This window comes from Mauremys mutica, chromosome 8 (genome assembly GCF_020497125.1).
Source record: "Mauremys mutica isolate MM-2020 ecotype Southern chromosome 8, ASM2049712v1, whole genome shotgun sequence".
NCBI classification, from domain to species: domain Eukaryota; kingdom Metazoa; phylum Chordata; order Testudines; family Geoemydidae; genus Mauremys; species Mauremys mutica.
This window is the reverse complement of record NC_059079.1, coordinates 38,631,797-38,652,115: the sequence shown is the minus strand read 5'-3', so window position 1 is coordinate 38,652,115 and position 20,319 is coordinate 38,631,797. Positions and strand designations below refer to the sequence as shown.

At 41.9% G+C, this 20,319-nt stretch overlaps 1 protein-coding gene across 3 annotated transcripts in view; it reads right to left on the bottom strand.

Moving 5' to 3' along the window:
- The window catches only part of SLC30A7 (solute carrier family 30 member 7), a 54,135-nt gene extending 34,153 nt beyond the window's left edge, over positions 1-19,982 (bottom strand). The window contains exons 1-4 of one of the 3 annotated variants that reach the window (XM_045026576.1): positions 19,444-19,982; positions 19,054-19,155; positions 6,687-6,800; positions 1,108-1,195 (exon numbers count right to left, since the gene is read on the bottom strand). In XM_045026576.1, coding sequence (XP_044882511.1) covers positions 1,108-1,195; positions 6,687-6,800; positions 19,054-19,155; positions 19,444-19,523 — 384 coding nt within the window. In that variant the 5' untranslated portion in view covers positions 19,524-19,982. Of the gene's footprint in view, positions 1-1,107; positions 1,196-6,686; positions 6,801-11,373; positions 11,462-14,207; positions 14,223-19,053; positions 19,156-19,443 lie in introns of those variants that run through there. The other 2 variants (XM_045026577.1, XM_045026578.1) reach the window with 2 other exon arrangements.
- Positions 19,983-20,319: the final 337 nt, after the last annotated feature.

Here is a 20,319-nt window from a genome sequence, read left to right as displayed (position 1 = left end):
GTTTAATCCTGCAAGCATCTCTAACAGACTAGGAAAAGTGCTAAAAAGGGAAGAAGTGCCTGCTCATCTAGCATGTGAATGGGTGGGAACGAACCAATGCTCCAAAACTGGACTGCCTATTACCAGAAGTCAGTATAAAAAGATGAGGCCCCCAGCATGGGCCAGAGGGAACACTCTAATGAAAAACCTACTCCCACATTCCCAGCAGAAAAGACAAGCTGCCATTTTACCAGAGTACTGCTCTGAGGCCTTCTTGTGGTCTCCCTACTTCATAGCACGCTTTGGGTTAGTATTTTTTCTGGCTAGCTTTTGTAGTCTTAAAGTTTTCCAAAGCATTTATGTGACTTACGAGCTTATGTCTCATTAATTTTCAACTAAGTCACCTGTGAAAATGGGACTTCCTGCTTTTGAAAGTTTTACCTTTTGTTACTATCAAACAAATAAACTACCTGTCAATAGAATAGAAATCTAAGAAAACATACCTGTAAGTGTTCAGATTGTTACTATGTGACATTTATTCAAGATGTCTTCCAGGCAAAAATTAACACCACCACCTAATAGCATAAAAGCCAGTTTCTCTGCTCGCTCATTTTTCTTCACAACACTGATCAACACTACTGCTGCTGTTTGACAATCTTATCCTTTTCTTTCCTTCTGACAAACGTCTAATCCTAACTTCTTACTTAGAATGCTTTGTCCACATAAAATGCTCACATGGCTTCCTTTTGTTTTCTAGCCTTATTTTTCCTCTAATAATGAAAAGGAAGTGCCATTCCATGGAATACTATACTGGCTGCGTAAGAAAAGGGTAGATCCGACAGAAGTCAGCATCATTCATGCAATCAAAATACGTTATTCTGAAAGCTAATACAGACACTGAAAAAATGGATATTTATACATGTACATCAAATACTGACTCCAGCTGATCTTCTCTATTCTGTTCAGATGACACAAGTTTAATTGGTTGCGAATATGATTACTCATCATTCATTACAGTGACGCTTAAGTTGTCCTTAAATATACACTCCTAAAGAAAAATGCAGCTTCTGCAAAGGTAAACATTTTTTCAGGGGAGATTTATTGACTGCAATTGACCTCAGAACATACCTCAACGCCTTCAGAGAAAATGAAGAATGCTGTGAAGATCAGAAACAGACCATTTACAAAACCAGCCAGTACCTCTGCTCGAACATACCTAGAATCAAATCAGCAATGCCAGATGTTATCTCTCCTTTTTATAAACTGAATGTCCAGAAGCGTTTAGAGTTTTTAATTTCAATATATCAGAGGCAGGATGGTACCATGCACTGGACTATAGTTTATTCTTTCCCTCCTATTGTAGCTATGTAGAAAGGAATTTTTTAAATGAAAGACTGATGGGAATGTCAACCAACCTGATTTTTATTGGCTTTGATATAAAATACAGTAAATTATTTTCCACATTGCAGCAAACACTTTTCAAGTGATCTCACAGTGTATTACATAGGGAGGAGAGAATCCCTATATTATAGATGAGGAAAATGGCACAATATTAAGTGCCTCGGACAGGTCTCTCATAAAGCCACCAGTAGAGTGGGGACTAGAACTGACGTCTCTTGACTCCAGTCCACTGATATAAACACTATAATAGGCTGCTTGCCCTTCACCAGTTGTTTACTGTTTTTCAGATATCAGATCTGTATGAAAGAAATGGTTACTTACCTTGTGGTAAGTGTTTGAGATGTTCTGTGCATGTGGAACCTACTTATGGTGCAGCAGCACCCCTTGCACAGCTGTTCTGAAGTTCAAATAACAGTGTCCAGTAGGGGTCATGCATATACCCTTCATGCCCATATGCCTCCTATCACAACTTGTTCTCCCACTGCCCAGAGTCTCAAGAGGAGTCTCCAAGCAGTGAAGACGGAGGGTGGATCAAGGGAGTCATAGGCACAGAACCTCTTGAAGAATACCAGTTTACCACAAAGTAACAGCTTCTTCTTCATGTTCCTGCACATGTAGCTCCCAGTTACAGTAATCAACTAGCAGTTCAGTGAATTAGGCAGTGGGAGCTAGGAGCTTATCTTCCAAGCTGAGCATATTCCAATCAGCATGCATTCCAGATGCTGATACCAGGGAGAGTATTGGTTGGTCAGTGGGCAGAGAACCATGTCACTGCTCTACAAATTTCAATGACTGCATCTCTGCTGAAACATGCTGCCAAGGCAGCTTGAGTAGAACTAGCAGTAACTTGACTTGGTATCTGTAATTTATGGATGACATAATGGATAATCTCGATACACCGCATCTAGATAATCTCCAAGAGGAGGCTGCTCTGCCTTTAGATGCACTGCCATATGCTTTAAGTCTAGGAGATTTTCTGAACAAACTTGTCTTACTAAGATAGTACTAATGTACTTTCTGACATCTGGAGATGAGTGAGGCCATGGAAAAAAAATAGACCAAAGTGTATATATTGATTAATATGAAGGTCCAATACAATCTTAGGGAAAAATTTAGGGTGATGTTGCATGGTCTCCCTGTCTGCATGGAACATTGCATATGGTGGATTAGACAGTGTCTGGACTGATCTTACTCTATATGCAGAAGTTCACAGGAGAGCACCAATAAATTCTATGAATTGGGATGGAATCAACTGAGATTTTCAGTCCTAACTCTGAGAATAGGCCCTGAATCCATTTTACTGAGTTGGAGACCTGCTGGCTAATTTGCCTAGGATTAACGAACTGTCAAGGTGTGGGTACACAAATACCTTGACAATGTAAATGAGTGGTTACCACCAACAGACACTTTATGAAAATTCAAGATGCAGCTGAAAGACCAAATGAGACGACCCTGAACTGATCGTTCCTTCAGTATTGTCATGAAGAAAAGCTTCGCGTGCAACAGATATACCACCCACCCCATGAAAGTGTGTGTCTTGCAAGCTGAGAGTACTGAATCAGTGCATGGGATCTAATGACATATGCCAGAGTCACCATGCAAAATTTTCGATTGGCCATATAAATGTTGAGGAGCCTGAGAGCTACTAAAGATTACCCCTCCCCCTTTTCCCTTGGTATCAATAAGTAAAGGGAATAAAATCCTTTTCCTCTGAGGTGAAGCACCACTGGCTCTACAGCATGCAGCTCTAATAGAGACTGTATCTTTTGGTGGACAAGACTCACATGAGGTTGGTCCTTGAAAAGAGGTGGGGAGAAGGTATTGCGTACCATGGCAGAATGGTAGGGCATACCTTGTTGAACGACCTGCAAGCCTCAACAGTCTGATGTTATTACAGTCCAGGCACCCTTGTGGGGGCGGGAGAGAGGGGGGCAGGAACCAAAGATCGGGGGTGGTATCCACAGATTGGGTTGGCATCCTTGACTGCAGAATTATATTGGTGTTGAGATGGTTGAGAAGTAAATGAAGCAGTTGTTTTCTGCTTTAGGAACCTCTGTCCCTGAAATCTCTGTCAAGAGGTATTCTAATATACTGTTACCTTTTAGAGTTGGAAGTATAAAGGCCAAAAGATCTAAGCATGGCCCAAAGATCTTTAATGACACACTGCACCCTTTGAAACAGGTCTTTTCCATCAAACAGTAAATCCTGTACCATAGTCTGCAGTTCTTTAGGTAGACCTGAGGCAGACAACCAGGAGTCTCTCATCATGGCAATTCCACTGATCAAGACCTTGCGTCTGTAAAGGTCTCCTGGAGAGAGACACTAGAAATCCAACGTCCCTCTGAGCAGATCAATTTAAACTCCTCCATTAAATCAGGAAGTAGTTTGTTGGAAAAATCTTCTGCCTTGTTCCACTATATAGTTACTTCTAGCCAACAGAGCTAAATAGTTCACTATCCTAACCTGAAGGGATGTTGAAGGGTAAACCTTGAAGCCAAAGGGACCTTTTTATCATATGACAGATTTGTAAGCTTGTTTGGCTCTAACTTATTGTTGTGACTAACAATGACGACGGCAGTGAATGCGAACAAAAATATTTAAACCCTTTAGGAAGGACTCGATATTTTCATTCAGCCCTTTTCAAAGTTGGGGTGATAGATGCAGAGGACTTGCCCATAATTCCTTGGCAGCAGCGAGAATCTATCAATTGGAAGAGCTATTCTGCTCTGAGCAGCTGGTAGCAAGATATCAAATAACTTGCATGTCTTGTCCTAGAAGTTCCTTTGTAGCTGTTTCAGGATCATCCCACAGATGAGATTTCATCTGGTGTAAATATAGAGAGAGGTGTACGTAAAAGGTTATTGTGAATTTCTCCACACTCTTCCTCAAAGGATTTTTTGATTCCATATTTGGTTGAGGTATTGGCAGAGAACAGGATTTTGATGGCTCTCTCAAGGAGATTCTTGGGAGACTCAAAGGCTTGGTAGCCATGAATGAGGCGGCCCAGGAGGCCAATAAGGCCTTAGTTGAAATCCACAGGCAATGGGCTTAAGGAGGCTGTTCCCAGGGAATGAAAGCCGATTCTTGCAATGGGGGTCTAAAGGTAGAGTCCTTAGAATAAACTATTTTATTCTAAAGCTTAGCTCAAGAAGGAGACAATGAAGGTGGATGAGGTTCTGGAGAATGGTCCCTACTGGGTGCTTGGGAAGAGTCACAGATAACAATGAAGAGTCTTCAGAATGGGGAACTGCACTAGAAGGCATTGCTAAAGCATGAGGAGTAGACAATTTACCATGATTATGGATCCCGGAATGTAGTGATATCTTCATGATCAGTATCCTGGGCTGTCCCAATAGTTTTCACTCCGGCTGAAAGAGGGGAATAAGCCAATAAAGGGGAGCATAACTCTGGAGTTATTCTGATGTCATCCATGTCCCTGAAATGGAGAGCTGAAAGCATCTCTGGCAGCACTTACGAGAAAGAGGAGAGGTCTGGTACCACTGCTGACAGGTTCTTCTTGCCTGAAAATTATAGCATCAGCACTGAAACAGCCAATACCATCCTAGTGGCTCCCTGGGCTGGTACTGAGGAGTTAGCATATGAGTGCCCTGGTACAGTAGCCTCTGCTTGTACTGGGGTATGCTATGACTGCTGTTGCTGCTGCAATGGCACTAAAGAAACCAATGCTGAAAAGTCAGTCCTCAATCTCTTTAGGCTGCTGAGGGAAGCTGGTTTGGCAGAGATGCTTTCTTCCTTAGAGATATCGGTGCCAATGTGGCCTTGAGCAGTTCCCTCAGTACCCATGACTCTGCCTTTTTTCTTTTGCAGTACCAAAGAGGGGGACTGAAGCCTAACTGCAGATTTGCCTACATGGTCCCTGAGCTTGTGGATAGCTGGAGTGTTTGCCTGGTCAACTGGACGAGCTTTAGAGCTCTTAAAGAAGGAGTGATGCCCCTTAGGAGTTACAGAAGTCGGCATTACCTCCCTAGTCTCGGGGGCACTGACAAACAGCCTGAGAGTCCTTGAAGCTCTAGCATGTCACTCTGATTGAGGTCTAAGAGTTCTCCATTGGAAAGAGACTCAGTCTGTTTTCTCTAACTTTCTAGGTGCATTTTATAAAAGCTGTGCAGACATCTCCTCAAAATGTGCTATGAGGCCTCCCTGCTCCCCCCAAAAAAGATGACAGACTGCAGATAGGTACAACTTGAATCCTGGCAAGCAGGGAATAAAGTCTGAAACTGACAAGGTAACTGACTAATCTTACTGACTGTACTAAGTAGCCAAGGACCAAATAACTAATACAAAGTTATAAGGCTAATAAATTGTAACAGTAACTATACTAACAGTGAAATCATAACAAAATGTCCCCAGTCGCTGACAAAAAGCAGTTACAAGGAGCTGACGAACGGGTCATGCTACCCCTTTATGCCCATGGAGGAGGAGCAGGGTGCAGTGTACTGGTGGGCATGAAGGGTTCCTGCGCAACCTCTACTGGAGAACTCCTATATAAGGGATGTTGCTGCACCGTAAGTGGGATTCACGTGGACAGGAACTAGAAGAGAGCTTTTCTCAGTACTCTAAAAACTTCCTCACTAAGATCAGCCACTAAGGAGAAGAGTATTTTCATGCTGCAGGTAAACCGTTAGAGTTGAGTTTTAGATGGATAATTGTTCCAGCTAGAATGTGAGCAACAAGTTAATTTTCACTTAGGACCTCCACTGCAGTTTTAAAATACACAAGCAGTGTTTCAACCACTCTATTTTTCACAAAAGCAAGCAGAATTAGTGTGGCATGTAGTACTCCAATATAAGGAATATTCAAGTTAAGATTGGGGAAAAACAAAGTCCAGAAAGAAAAGCTGTTTCAACGTTGGCTATTATCCAATAGGGTGGATGCTAGCAGAAAAAACAATCAATTGCAGCTGAACAATATGCATTGTGACATTTTGGTTTTGCAACATGATTTGTGTTTCCATTAATATCAGCCAGCAAACAGTTCTTGGAAGTGTCTTAAACTTCACCCCAGAAACATAACCCTGTAATTTTATGTATAATTATGCTATACTTCTGTAGGAGACACACTTGGCTACTTATGTGCCAATCTGATGAAGTTCAAGTTTAGTTCAATATCCCCTCCCTGCCTGCCGCTTTTTTTTTTTAAATGAACAGTTAATTTCAATAGTTTCCCCAAAAAAATTCAGCAAAAACTACTAATGCTACACTTTCCTCAGGCATGGCAACAGGAAGTGCTACCTATGCACTTATGAAAATATATTTCCTATGCTATAAGAAGCTAAAATTTCTTACCCATATGAGAAAGCATCATTTGATCTCCACTTTGAAATGACTGAAGCTGCTAATCCGGCCAGTAGAGCAGTACAGTCAAAGAACATATGAAAGGAATCTGATATTAGACCTAAACTGGAAAGGAGCAGAAATATTTCAGTTAGTTCCATAAAGCCATATTAAGTTTGAAAATCAAAGTGCTTTTAACACATATCCCGCGCTAGCAGTGCACACTCCTGTTCTTTTTGTGTCTGAGATTACAAATACTCATTGCGAATTACTGAGCAACCTGCAGGTGGTGGGGCTATCTGAATCTGGTTTACCTATTACAGAACTCCCATATAATGCCCTTAAGCAGTGTTTCCCAAACTTGAGATGCCACTTGTGTAGGAAAAGCCCCTGGCGGGCTGGGCCAGTTTGTTTACCTGCCCCATCCGCAGGTTCGGCCGATCGTGGCTCCCACTGGCCGCGGTTCGCCGCTCCAGGCCAATGGGAGCTGCTGGAAGCGGCGCGGGCCGAGGGACATACTGGCCGCCGCTTCCAGCAGCTCCCATTGGCCTGGAGCGGTAAACCACAGCCACTGGGAGCTGCGATCGGCCAAACCTGCGGACACGGCAGGTACACAAACCGGCCCAGCCCACCAGGGGCTTTCCCTGAACAAGCGGCGTCCCGAGTTTGGGAAACACTGCCCTTAAGAATAGTTATGATGCTTTAAACAACACATGGAAAAAATCTACTACTGGAAAACAAGGTTAGACTTCCTAAGTCTGTATACATAACATTTAGAAGCCAAAGTTAAAAGGGTCATTATATGCTAAAAATCCAACAGGGTTCCATTTTTTGTCTCAAGAACTTGATTATAGTCACTTAGTTACAGGCAAAAAGATGCCTGCTTTTTTAAACTGCCAACTCAATCTAGAATTTAAAAATATATAAAAGAAAACTATCTGATTGCACGTCATTTAGAATAAAGATATGGCAACTGAAACTTAATTCTCTCAATATAAGAGTCAGAAAAGAAGTCCACTTCCTTCCCCCCTCCAATAACTCCATTGATCCTATTGTGCTAGTAGGAGAAAAATGTGTCAAGCAAAGCAAACACATGAATCATTACTATATTTAGTATTACTATTGTGGCAGTGCCTAAGGATTCTAAACAGAGAAGAGGGTACCACTATAATAGATACTGTACAAAAGCCATCACAAAGACAGTCCTTGCCACAGAAAGCTCACAACCTAAGATATGCAACAGATGATTGACCTTCCAGATAGTGGGAAGGAAGCAAGGGGGAAGAGGACAACAAGAAAGCAGAAACAAGTTCATTGGCACAGGCAGCATGGATAGACTAAAACCACTTTGATTTAAAATTTCCAATTTTAATTATTAAATAAATCAGCAAGCAGGAAACCTTGACTTAAATTATAATTTTATTTTTGTTTGTACTCTAGTTCTTTAGGAAAAGATTGATTCTCATTGGTTGAGAACAATTAAAATATTTAGTTGCAACTAAATATCGCCTTTATATTATATCTGGTACTTCTTTTTGCTAACCAGGAGGATACATTATACATTTATTTAAGCAAATATAGCTTAATTTACATGTATTTAGATTCATAATATTTATACTTACTATGTTAGAAAGTGGTGATAGGCATTTCTTAGTAGTTAATTTTTACTTCTTATTTGTCTCAAGCTCTATTTGGATGGAAGTTAAATTCATTTTAAAATGGTAGTTATTAGTTAAATAAAATATCTTAAATGTACTTGATAGGTAAGTCAAATGTTTCAGAAAGATTTTAGATAAAAAGGTTTTGCATTTGAAATTAACTGATTTATCAAGCAAAGGAAGTATTATTTGGAGTTAGTGAATTGAACTGATGGTTTTGGGTCGTCATTCCCTCAAGATTTTAGAGCTAATAGATTCTCATTCTCTCCGTTAGAATTTATTCAGAGGTTTATTCCATTTTTTCAGCTTCCACTTGGTTTCTTAACTTTGAATGAACAAGTCATTAAACTGAACTAGTTGAATAAACCGAAAAGAGAAAATATTCTCTCTGCACCTGCTAAAGAGGCTACTGCTGTCAAAAGCTGGTTTAATCACTAAGCCAGTGAGTTCCACAAGTTTAGCGTTTGTCTCTCTTTGCTTAATTTCTTTTATTTAAATTATTTAATATATGATAGTTAGTTTATGCCTTACCATAGGCTGCCATAATTTAAAAAATAAGCCTATATTTAATTTAAATAAAAAAAATCCCTTTCTTTTAGTCATCCATTTTTTAATCCAACCTGTAAGGATCCACAGGTCTACAACCCAGGTTTGCAGAGTCCTGGGTGACCCACACCTGCAGAGTACCACGGTGGAGTCAGGCAAAGCACCATCCATTCATTACTGGATGGTTAGGCACCACAGAAAGTACCGCCCAAAGATGTCAGCGCAACTGAACCCGGTGGTTGCCTGATTGGTGCACACTAACTATTTAAGCCTGGAAGCTGCTCCATGGAACCATCTGACCAACAATGCAGACTCTGGCTTGCCACTGCTCCAGACCTAGTCTTTTCTCCCCCATCTTACTCCTGACTTAGATCCGATCCTGGTTGACCTTGCTATCTGTTTTCCTGACTTCGCTTGGTAACCAGTCTCATCTCTTACCTTTGACTCCAACCCAGCAGACATCACTGGCACCACTGCCTACACCCTGGCCATTATACAACCTGGGACAAGTTAACAGTTCTACGTGGTTGACAGCATAACTAATGCCATAGGGCAGATGCACTGAGTAAAGTGACACTTGTATTTAGTCATTTTTCAGAGTACAGATTTACTTTTAAGCTTGAACCAAATGTGTGAGATTGCTCCCAATACATTCAGACAGCACACAATCATTTCAGGCAATTTATTTCTTTAAATATGTATCCTGGGTACTATGCATTATCGGGACTGCGTGGAAGGTGTGCACCATAAAATGGCATTCAATTGCCTCTACAATGGCTACTAACATTAGAAGCCACTGTGCATTACTGAACTGTGACAATACACAGTCTCCAGTAACTTAAGCAGCCAGTGTTCACAGAAATGCTAACATAGCAGGGAACAAGCACAACAGTAGGGTAGGTAGGGCATGTTCATGTTAAAGACTTTTTATAAAATCTAGTAATTCAAAAGTGTTGTTTTCAGGGGTGGGGAAGAGAGGAATCCCAAATGACAACTCAAGCAGCCTGTAACTTCTTTTAAGTCTTCGCTTGGTCCCGAGTTCATGAGCAGTAAACTGAGCCTAATATATGCCATGCTGCCAGAAGCTGCAATAGTGTGAAGCAGCAAGCTGGAAAGACTTACAGCTCCTTTAGTTTAAATAATTTTAGTTAAAAAAATATTGTATTTTAACTCAGGAGACTTAAACCAATATCAGCATCTGCTTCAAATCATAATTAATCTTTCACAGCAGCACCTGGACTAGGGTGAAATGAAACAGCATCCACCTCTTAATGCCATTCAGTGAACGCAATGGACTCCATTCAAATGTTGGGTTACACTCATTTGTAACATTACATTTAGAATAAAAGGTAGTTTTTCTACAAGGCAATACATGTGCATACATCACAAACATAATTAAGCAAACAACTTTCTTTGTAAAGGCCAAACAACAGAAAGGTTACTTTTGTGGTTCTTTGAGGAAAAGTTACTTCTGCACTTTCACACATCTGATGTACCTTCCAGTGTTGATGCTTTCATAAAAACAGTGAATGATGGGGGTCACATATGTACCATTTCATAGGACTGAAGATTAGGAGCTAAGCTTACATGAAAATGAAAAGGCCATTTCAAAGAATCGCCAAAAACTCCCCCACATGCAATTACAAAATATTTAAGGGTCAGAAAATGTTTTAAAATGGACTTGTGTACTTTTGTTGATTTATGATGTATAACAGCCAGATTTATTTTAAAGTTTGTTTTTGTCTTTTTACCTATCAAGAATAGAAAAATCGATTCTTCTTTGGTTTCAGAGTAGCAGCCGTGTTAGTCTGTATCCGCAAAAAGAACAGGAGTACTTGTGGCACATAAAGACTAAAATTTATTTGAGCATAAGCTTTTGTGGGCTACAGCCCACTTCTTCAGATGCATAGAATGGATCTTCTATGCATCTGAAGAAGTGGGCTGAAGCCCACGAAAGCTTATGCTCAAATAAATTTTATTAGGGTACGTCTTCACTACCCACCGGATCGGCGGGTAGCAATCGATTTCTCGGAGTTCGATATATCGCGTCTCATCTAGACGCGATATATCGAACCCCGAACGCGCTCCCGTCGACTCGGAACTCCACCGGAGCGAGTGGCAGTAGCGGAGTCGACCGGGGAGCCGCGGACGTCGATCCCGCGCCTTGAGGACGGGTAAGTAATTCAAGCTAAGGTACTTCGACTTCAGCTACGCTATTCACGTAGCTGAAGTTGCGTACCTTAGATCGACCTCCCCCCCCAAGTGTAGACCAGGCCTTAGTCTCCAAGGTGCCACAAGTACTCCTGTTCTATTCTTCTCTGATTGTGCTGCAAGACGTCTGGGAGTTCCTAGAAATATTTTCTGTTATATCTAATACTAATTTAAGGAGCAAGGGAGTTTAATATTTGGACAAAGAAACCTTCTATTATAGATTAATAATTAAGGTTAAATAGATGTTAACTAAAAAACAAATCCAGAATTTTAAGTAGCCTTACTTAAGGCTTCTCCTGAGAATGCTCAACTTTATCTTGGCTCTTGTGCGGTCCTCCAGTTAATCTTTAAGCACAGGCAGGACCTGAATTTCTAATGTAAAAAAGACAAACAAGCAATTTTATGAAGAGACCTTTCAGACCTTCTTTACCTTAAAAAAAAAAAAAAGTCAGCAACAAATGGGACAAACCACATTTTTCCCTTTAGCAGGTTACCTATACAAAAACTTAACTGTTTTCAATTAAACTATTTCAGACTCTAGAGCATATACTGTTTTGCTAGATATATATGTGAACACTGGAATTTTCAAAAGACCTTAAGTGAGGTAGGTACTCAATCGCCTTTGTATTTCAGTGACAGCTAAACACCAAACTCGTTTAGGCTTCTTCGAAAATCCTAGCCATACATCAGATATAATTAAATTTAGATAATCTTGCAACATAGGAGCTTCTGTTTTACATCTTAGTAACCATTTAAGTGAGGAGTACAACATGAAATCTACTTGTGCAAGTTTTGTTTCCTATTGCGAAACAAAGTCATTAATTCCTTATTTTTAAAAAAATCCAATACCATATATTGTAAAGCCAGTATTTCACACTAATTAATTTTACAGTTCCTCTTCAATGAATTGATTTTAAAATACTGCTTTTGATTATAGGGTACATAGTGAATATTTCTAGTTTGTCAAGAGAATTCTTTACTGTGTTTTGACAAAAGGGACTAGAACTGCTACATTGCTAGCAGACCGCTAGCTAAGAAACTTGTTTTTCATTTTTTTCAGAAGTATATTTTGTGAGCAAGGGGGCACTTTGGAACAATTTATAAACACATCAGAATTGATAGCAAATTATTGCATTTGTACCTGAAAAAAATATCCATCATATGCAGTTGGTTGGCATAGCAGCAAAAAGATTCTGAAGAGTGAGAAGTTGCAAATCTTTTCTTTTCAAAGGACAGTACACCAGTTTAGCATTTTGCATAGCCAATGTCTCTCCTAACTGCTAAATTCAATTTATCCAAATATATTTAGATACAATCCACTACATTTAGAAGCTAATCATAATTAGGAAGCTTTTGTAGTCATTACAAAGATTTTTTAACAGAGTGATGCTATCAAGACTGCAAGCAGCATGGTGCCACTAATTCTTCCATCAAAGCACAAAGTAATTTGTCACGCTGTATAAAAAACAGCAATAATGTATGGCCTAAAAGGGGGGTGGGGGTGGAAAAATCAATCCTTTTTCCACAGCTAGTCATAAAGAAGCATCCTTTAAATTCAGTGATATACCACAAGGAATATCACGCTTTTGGAATCATAATCCCAAATCCCACAGCAAATGTTTGAACTTGTCTGTCATATGCAAGCATAGCATTTTTTCTTTGCTGCTAATTCTTACATATATTTAGCTTTTCCCATCAGCCATCAATTGTATAGGCAACATCAGAATAGCTAAACTAAACAATTTTATTTGATGCTGCTATACCTGCAGTGACCACTGCCAAGTAGATAAATTCAGTGTTATGGTAAAGTTTCAAGTACCTCTAATCTTGCACAATAACAGATTTTTTTGTGCGATGTTCAAGACCCATTTGCAAAAGAGAAGCAGAAGTAGAAGTAATATTGTTCTCAAACTCACTGGCAAAGCTCTGCAATTACTACTATTTACATCCATTATCCTTTGGCTGCTGTAAATAGTTGTGGCCATATGAAAGAAAACATCCAAGAGGGAAGGTATTTCCCTGTCTTAACATCCCACACATAGGTTAGTGGTATAAAGAATTCTTGCTTTTTTAGGGAGCATAAACTAGCAGGTAAAGCATGAAGATGAAGAAACATCTTCACAAAACTGGGCCATATATGTGAAGACAGGCAAGGTAAGTGACCCAAAGCAGTGATACTACAGGTATCAGGGACAACAAGATCATTTTGGATGTGTAAAATGAGATATTATTCAAAATTTGTTTTCCAGCACTTAACATCTCTCTGAATTCTGGCATTCATTACAGTACGTAAACTGAATTTTCCCCCCTCTATTTAAAAAAAAATGGGCATTGAACAAAAAGATAAGCAACAACCAAGTGTTTATTTTCACACTCAGTAAACCAAAAGTGTTCACATTCTCAATATACCCTTTTCACACCTCGGACCGCTATTGGGAAAACATGCATATCTGAAATATTTGTTACTCAGAAAAGAATTCTGGCAAAGAATTTTACTCAAAAAGGCAACACCTTCATTCTAGGAGATTAAAAACACACATTTAAGATATAAATAGGCATATGCCTATTTATTTGGACTGTGAAATGTAATTTGAATTTGGACCTATAAAAAGCTATCACAATAAAGCATCATGTTACTAATGATTTAAAAACTGATGCATTATTTCCATTGTTTCATATTACAGGTCATTCATGCACAATGTTCTGTGCAGTTAGTTATTGCTGCATTAGTGCTAGAGATTGCAAAAGTCAACTAGGGAAACTGCCAAGCACTCTATACAGTCATATAAATCCAGACGTTGAAGATAACAAGCTGTTGCATGCTATGCTAAGTGATATTTACTTCTGAAGATATTACTAAAGGAAGCGGGATGTAAATTTTACAAGATTAGTAATGAAATACATAGCTTTTCATCACTGGTTACCAGTTCAAACTCAACCCAACTCAGAAGTGAATAAAGGCTGTTTCTATCTCTGGCTCTTTGAAGGTCTACATGATATGGGTTTGACTGTCTCAGTTATCAATAAACAGATGTCCAGATCACAGAGGACCACCTCTACAACTAGCACGCCTGTTGGCAGTTTCAGTAAAGGAAGTCAACGAACAGACTATTCTCACATTTTGAGGTGACCCTTCCAAGCCAGTATGGGAAAACTTGAATTGTTGCCATCTGTGTTGTTCCTATTCTGAGCCTGTCACTTCAGCATCTTTCATCAACATTAAATTCAGAAATATTGTTAAAAGAAATTAGGAAAAACATGCTATCCAAATTTAAATGAACAAGATTATTAACTATTTTATAAATTAACTATGTGGTTAATATATACCAAACAGAATAGAAAAGATCAGCTGTTCTCAAACTGAGGGTCGGGACCCCATAGTGGGTCACGACCCCGTTTCATTGATCAGGGCTGGCGTTAGACTTGCTGGGACCCAGGGCCGAAGCCCCAACGCCCAGGGCCAAAGCCCAAGGGCTTCAGCATTGGGAGGCAGGACTCAAGTTACAGGTCCCAAGTCTGAGGCTGAAGCCCTTGGGCTTTAGCCTCCGCTACCCTGGGTGGTGGGGCTTGGGTGTTGGTTTCCCCCTTCCCCCACCTTGGGTGGTGAGGCTCGGGCAGGCTCAGGCTTCCCCCCTCCTTGGGTCATGTAGTAATTTTTGTTGTCAGAAGGGGGTCACAGTACAATGAAGTTCAAGAATCTCTGATCTAGATTAAAAGTAATCCCCAAAACATTTGGTCTGTAATTTAAAATTCAGAACAAAACATCAGGAGTGAATGGTTTATACACTTGAAAATTAGCTACCAGTGATTAAAATGACATTGAACTACATTTTCAAATGTTGTTCTGATAGGTCACTTTGTAGTCCCTGAAATATAAGTAGCACAGACTTTATAAATCAATCACAAATGTACTGGGAATTAGGATCACAGTTCCAAAAGTCTTTATTGGTCCTACCAATTATTGGTTCTCATTCCTCTTACTCCAATTAAAAACTGGAAAAGCCATTCCACTATAGCCATAAGACTTACTGCACACAGGTTCAAGTACCTTAGTTAGGAGGAAGATCACAGGAAGGGTGGTGTTAGGATTACTTTACTGAAGAGTCATCCTACTTTGAAAGCTAATCCTTCAAACAAGGTTATTTCCAAAAAATTTTACATCGGAATTGAATATTTCTCTCTCTAACTAGGTATCTATGGAGGACTGTTCCAAGACGCCTAGAATGGAAAGGAAAAGAAAGGCTTCTACCTTCCTCCTAGTTGTTGGGGAAAAGTTAGCATATCAAATGAAGCTGGAGAACCATGTCCTGGAATCCTGAGGCAATATTTCTTATGACATAGGTATATCTGCTACATGCACTCTCCAATTATCAGGGACTTTACACTCAAATAAGGCTCTCTCCCCGCAGGAAAGATCATTTAGATTAAGGTAGGGTTCAAATTTAAGAATAGCTATTCCTGATTAACTCCCAGTGGTGAATTATTCTAATTCTGAAATAACAGCACTTTCCAGAATAACTTCTTGTGTACAGTATCAGAGAAGTAGCCGTGTTAGTCTGGATCTGTAAAAGCAGCAATACATCTGTTAGTCTATAAGGTGCCACAGAACTCTACTCAGAGTTTGTGTGTACAAGAATAGCAAAGAGGTGAACATCTTTGGCCAACAAGTGTGCTTATGCAGAAGCAGCTTCCTAAATAGGATAGGATAAAATACGTTCCTTTGGCAAACAGCAAGGGATTGCAGAATAAGACAAAATACAATCGCATATCTGATTACAATATACACTCAGACCTGGTCTACACTTAAAAGTTAGGACAGCAGAGCTTCGGTGCTTAGAGGTGTGAAAAATTCAATATATAGCACTGACCTAACCCCCACTGTAGATGCACCTAGGTCAACAGATTCTTCCAGTGACCTAACTACTGCTGCGCAAGAAGGTGCAATACCTACAGCAATGGAAAAACCTCTTCTATCACTGTAGGAAGCATCTATACTACAGTGCTAGAGCAGCATAGCTACAGCGCCATAGCTGTGCCACTGTAGTGCCCATACTGTAGTCAGGGCCTTAGATAGTATACAGTAGTTCCCAAACTTGTTCCGCCGCTTGTGCGGGGAAAGCCCCTGGTAGGCTGGGCCGGTTTGTTTACCTGCCGCGTTCGCAGGTTCGGCCGATCGTGGCTCCCAGTGGCCACGGTTCGCTGCTCCAGGTCAATGGGAGCTGCTGGAAGCGGAGGCTAGCACGTCCCTCAGCCCGGCCCGCCAGGGGCTTTCCCTGCACAAGCAACAGAACAAGTTTGGGAACCACTGGTATACTAGGATAATGGGTGCTATAGAAAAGCCTCCGGTAAATGCCAACCTTTCGGAGCTTAATTCTACAATGATGAAACAGTTCAAATACAACTATAGTCTTTTCTTGTGTTTAAAAAGATCTGTAATCTTCTTTCCTTCTAAAAAAAAAAAAAAGAAGACTTTACACACCTTAAGGTCCAATACACGAGACATTGTCTTGAACCTACTAAGACATTATAGGATTGCAGTGGTGACAATTCCCCAAAAATATCATTAAAAAAAATCACGTCGCATCACACTTACCAACAGCACTCAAGATCAGTCTCTAACAAAAATATTTTGCAGCAGACTGGGACACACTAATATCCACAATAGGGAACTACTGTAGGGGCAGCAATAAAAGAACTAAAAGAACAAACTTCTTAAAGATGTTTCAGATATGGGGATAGTTTTCAGCTACACTAGTGGTCCACGGACCTGTGGGAGTCTGCAAACTAGGTCTAAAGGGACCTGCATCTCCATTCAAAAAATTTTAGGGGCTCACTGTGCAATACTACCAACCTTTTTGCTTTGACAAGTTTACTCTGATGCAATACACAAAGCAATTTTTGTAGAAGATATAGCTTCACAAAATGTGTTACACACAAACAGGTTTCCTTCCCTTTCTACCACACTCATGTTATTCCCACAGTTTCTTCCTTGTCAAACTTAAAACAACTGCAATACAGGTTATGGAAACTGCATTAGAACTATGTAGTTACAGCAAATTTATCTAACTTACATTTGAAAAGAATGATCAGAATTAAAATTCTAATCTCTACTATAAGAACATAATGGCACAATAACTTCAAAGGAAAATACTGGGCTATGGTAATCAATCCCATAGTGCCTACCTACATCATTAACAGACCCGTCAATCCTTTATCACCTGGAAACAGAAATTCCCTGATCTTGATTCATTTTTACACTACACAACGCTTAGATGTATCCTTACTCACAAAGATCAAACACAAATTCAGATAAACTTTTGTGGGAACAAAAATAGTGGAGTATGAAAACCTCTCTGACCAAATCTTTTCTAGTGAACATTTCCAACATCTGACACTTTGTTCTTAGCTTCTCCCATTGGACAGAGACGTGAGCGGAATATTTGGACACACCTAAGGCAACAATATCAAGTGTCAGATTTGAAATCCTTTGATCACCTGGCCCTGTTATACATCCTTCAAAAGATCAGTTTTAGAATCTCTAACATTAAACCTTCCTCCACACCACAACAGTATAACTTTGCCCACAGCAAACTATTCACAATTCTCAAAATAACTACAAAGCCAAAGTCAGGCAAATCTAAATTATTAATTGCTGTTCTGTGCCATCCAAACAGTGCTGAAGCAGCAACTCTTTTGATGAAAGCAAAGGATTTTACCTACGTTCAGTGAGACATTTAAAAACAATCATAGGAGGGTAACAGGAAAAAGAGCTTTTCACCTCTAGGTTAGTGCTTCAAGTAAGGCCCACAATAGAAAACTGATGGACCTTTTGTGGTTTGTGAAGTCAGACCAAAATCTGAGTTCAGAAAGCAGGGATCCACTATTGGCACTAACTGACACCTTTGTGGTCAGTCTCTGTAGAATCCAAAAAGTGAATGAATACAAAGACTGAAATCTCTCATCTTAAGGACAGTCCCTCTGTTAGCAGAGAGGCACATCCATGGCGCAAACAAATCTGCCATTGTTTGTACACCTCCTTTTAAATGGGATAGATTATTTCTATTTACACTGGTGTCAAGTGAGCACCTTAAACCAGCACCAAAGTCACTTCACTTTTTTTATTTCTTTTACAATTGAAGTATTTCATGTTGATTCTTAAGCTTTTGTCCTGTCTGTGTCTTGTCTAGCTTTATTAGTCTATGAGTTAATGACACATATTGTTTACCTATTCCAGGATGTTTCAACTCCACTTACGGATACAAAGATAAGGGGACTCTATGCAGTGTTGCTTCTGCCTCTTGGCTATCAGTTTATCAACATTTCCACCTCTCAAGATAAAGGATCCATGTGGTAGGTGGGGGCGGGAACTGCAGCAATCCCCAAATGGTGCAGTGCACCCCAAAGCCACCACTACTCCTCTGTCCTGAACCCAGCAGCCACAGCAGAGGAGACAGGGTCAGAAGCCCTCTTCAGCAATATGCAGAATAACACCTCAAAGATGAACCCAGGAGACCAGCACTGGCTATGTAATTTTTATACCTAATTTCTGGGGTCTGTCTAAGCATGGCCATTATACACCTTTCAAGTCAGATGTAGACAAGAGCTCAGACTAGCAGGGTGCAACGTCAGGGAAGGGGTACTTACAGCCCCTCCATCACGAAGCCAATGATGGGAATCTTTCTTCAATAATTCAAAAGCCTCACTCAAGCCTGGTTATCAATCTGAGACACAGAGCCATTGCCGTCCTGGGAGCTGGAGAGACAAGCATGGCCCTGAAACTCGTGGAAGCTGGGGAAGGGACGGCGGGTCAGAGCCCCTAACCTCGCCCGACTCAACCTCCCCCACTCCAGGGACACCCCCGCCCGTAAACCCCGCCTGCCGGTGCTCGCACTCCAGCCTGCGGCCCCAGCGGCTCAGTCCACGTGGCACTGGCTGCTGCGGGAGCCGCCCCCCCGCGCCGGTACCTGTTACTCCAGATGCCGTAGAGCAGCTCCACGAAGGCGAAGGAGAGGTTGAGGCAGAGGAAGAAGAACAGGTTCCGCGAGGTCTTGTCGGACAGGATGGACCTAGACACAGGGCACAGCGGTCACTCGCTGCCGCGGCCCCGGGGAGGGCAAGTGCGGCGCGGGGCCTGGCCACTGCCCGGCGGCTGACAGCGTGACCCCGGGGGGCCCCGCCGCCGCCGCCCCTTCCCTCCGCAGCTGGCGGGGTCCCTCGGGCGCCGCTCCCCGGCTCCCAGGCACAGAGCCCCCGCCGAGGCCTGGGCCGCCGGCTCCACCCGGCCCCTGTCACCCCCCAGTTCCGGGGAGCGCGCCCCGGGAGACCCCCCCCCGGGCCCGGCCCCCGCCGCTCACCTGAACCAGCCCGAGACCTTGCTGAGCAGGTTGAACTTGGGCGGTTTGTACTCATCGTCCTTGATGGATAAAGGCAACATCTTCCCGGCGCCGGGCGCAGGCGACCCCGGCAAGGAGCGGGGCAGGCTGGGAGCAGCGCGGCTGCAGCGCCCCTTCGCCGCGCCGGGATCCGCTTCCGACACTTCCGGCACCTGCTCTGCGCCTGCGCAGGCGCCACGAGAGACAGTGGGCGTGGCCAGCAACCCAGTGCCATGTTTGGGGGCGGGGCTAGAGCAGGAGAGACGGGCGATTGGCAGGACAGTGGCCCCAGACTCTCTCCGGAAGGGGCGGGGCTGGGTGAGGGGAAGCTAGTGCCTGAGCCTGGCGGCCTGTTCCCTGCCTCCTTACTTCCCGGCGGGCCCGGCCAGGCAGGGCCGGGTGTGGGGGTGCCGCGGCCCGCAGCTCAGCTGCTTTAGCCAGAGCCTGCGGAGGAGACTTGCCTGTGATCGCTCCTCCTTGCTGCGGCCCTTTACAGCTACACTTCTCCGTCCCGAATCCTTTCCAGGATGTTCAAAAAATGACCTTTCCCTGAGTCTGCTCTCTCTCAGCGCCCAGAATCCTCTGTGTGGTACGCCCATAAGTACCTCCTTTCTAAATCAAAATGATCCTCTTTTTACTGCGGAGCTTCGCTGCTTGACCCAGCCCCTTCGGCACTGCAGCTTGAAAGCGCAGTTCAGGGAAATCAATTATTTGCTTGCAGATCATCTTCATCTTTTGACAGGGGAGAGAAACTGTATGGGTCCTCCTTCCGCCAACACACACACCAGTCCAGGGACGCCTTCTATACAGCAATTACTTTAGCTATTTCATTTCCATGCATTTTATACAGCGTTCTCA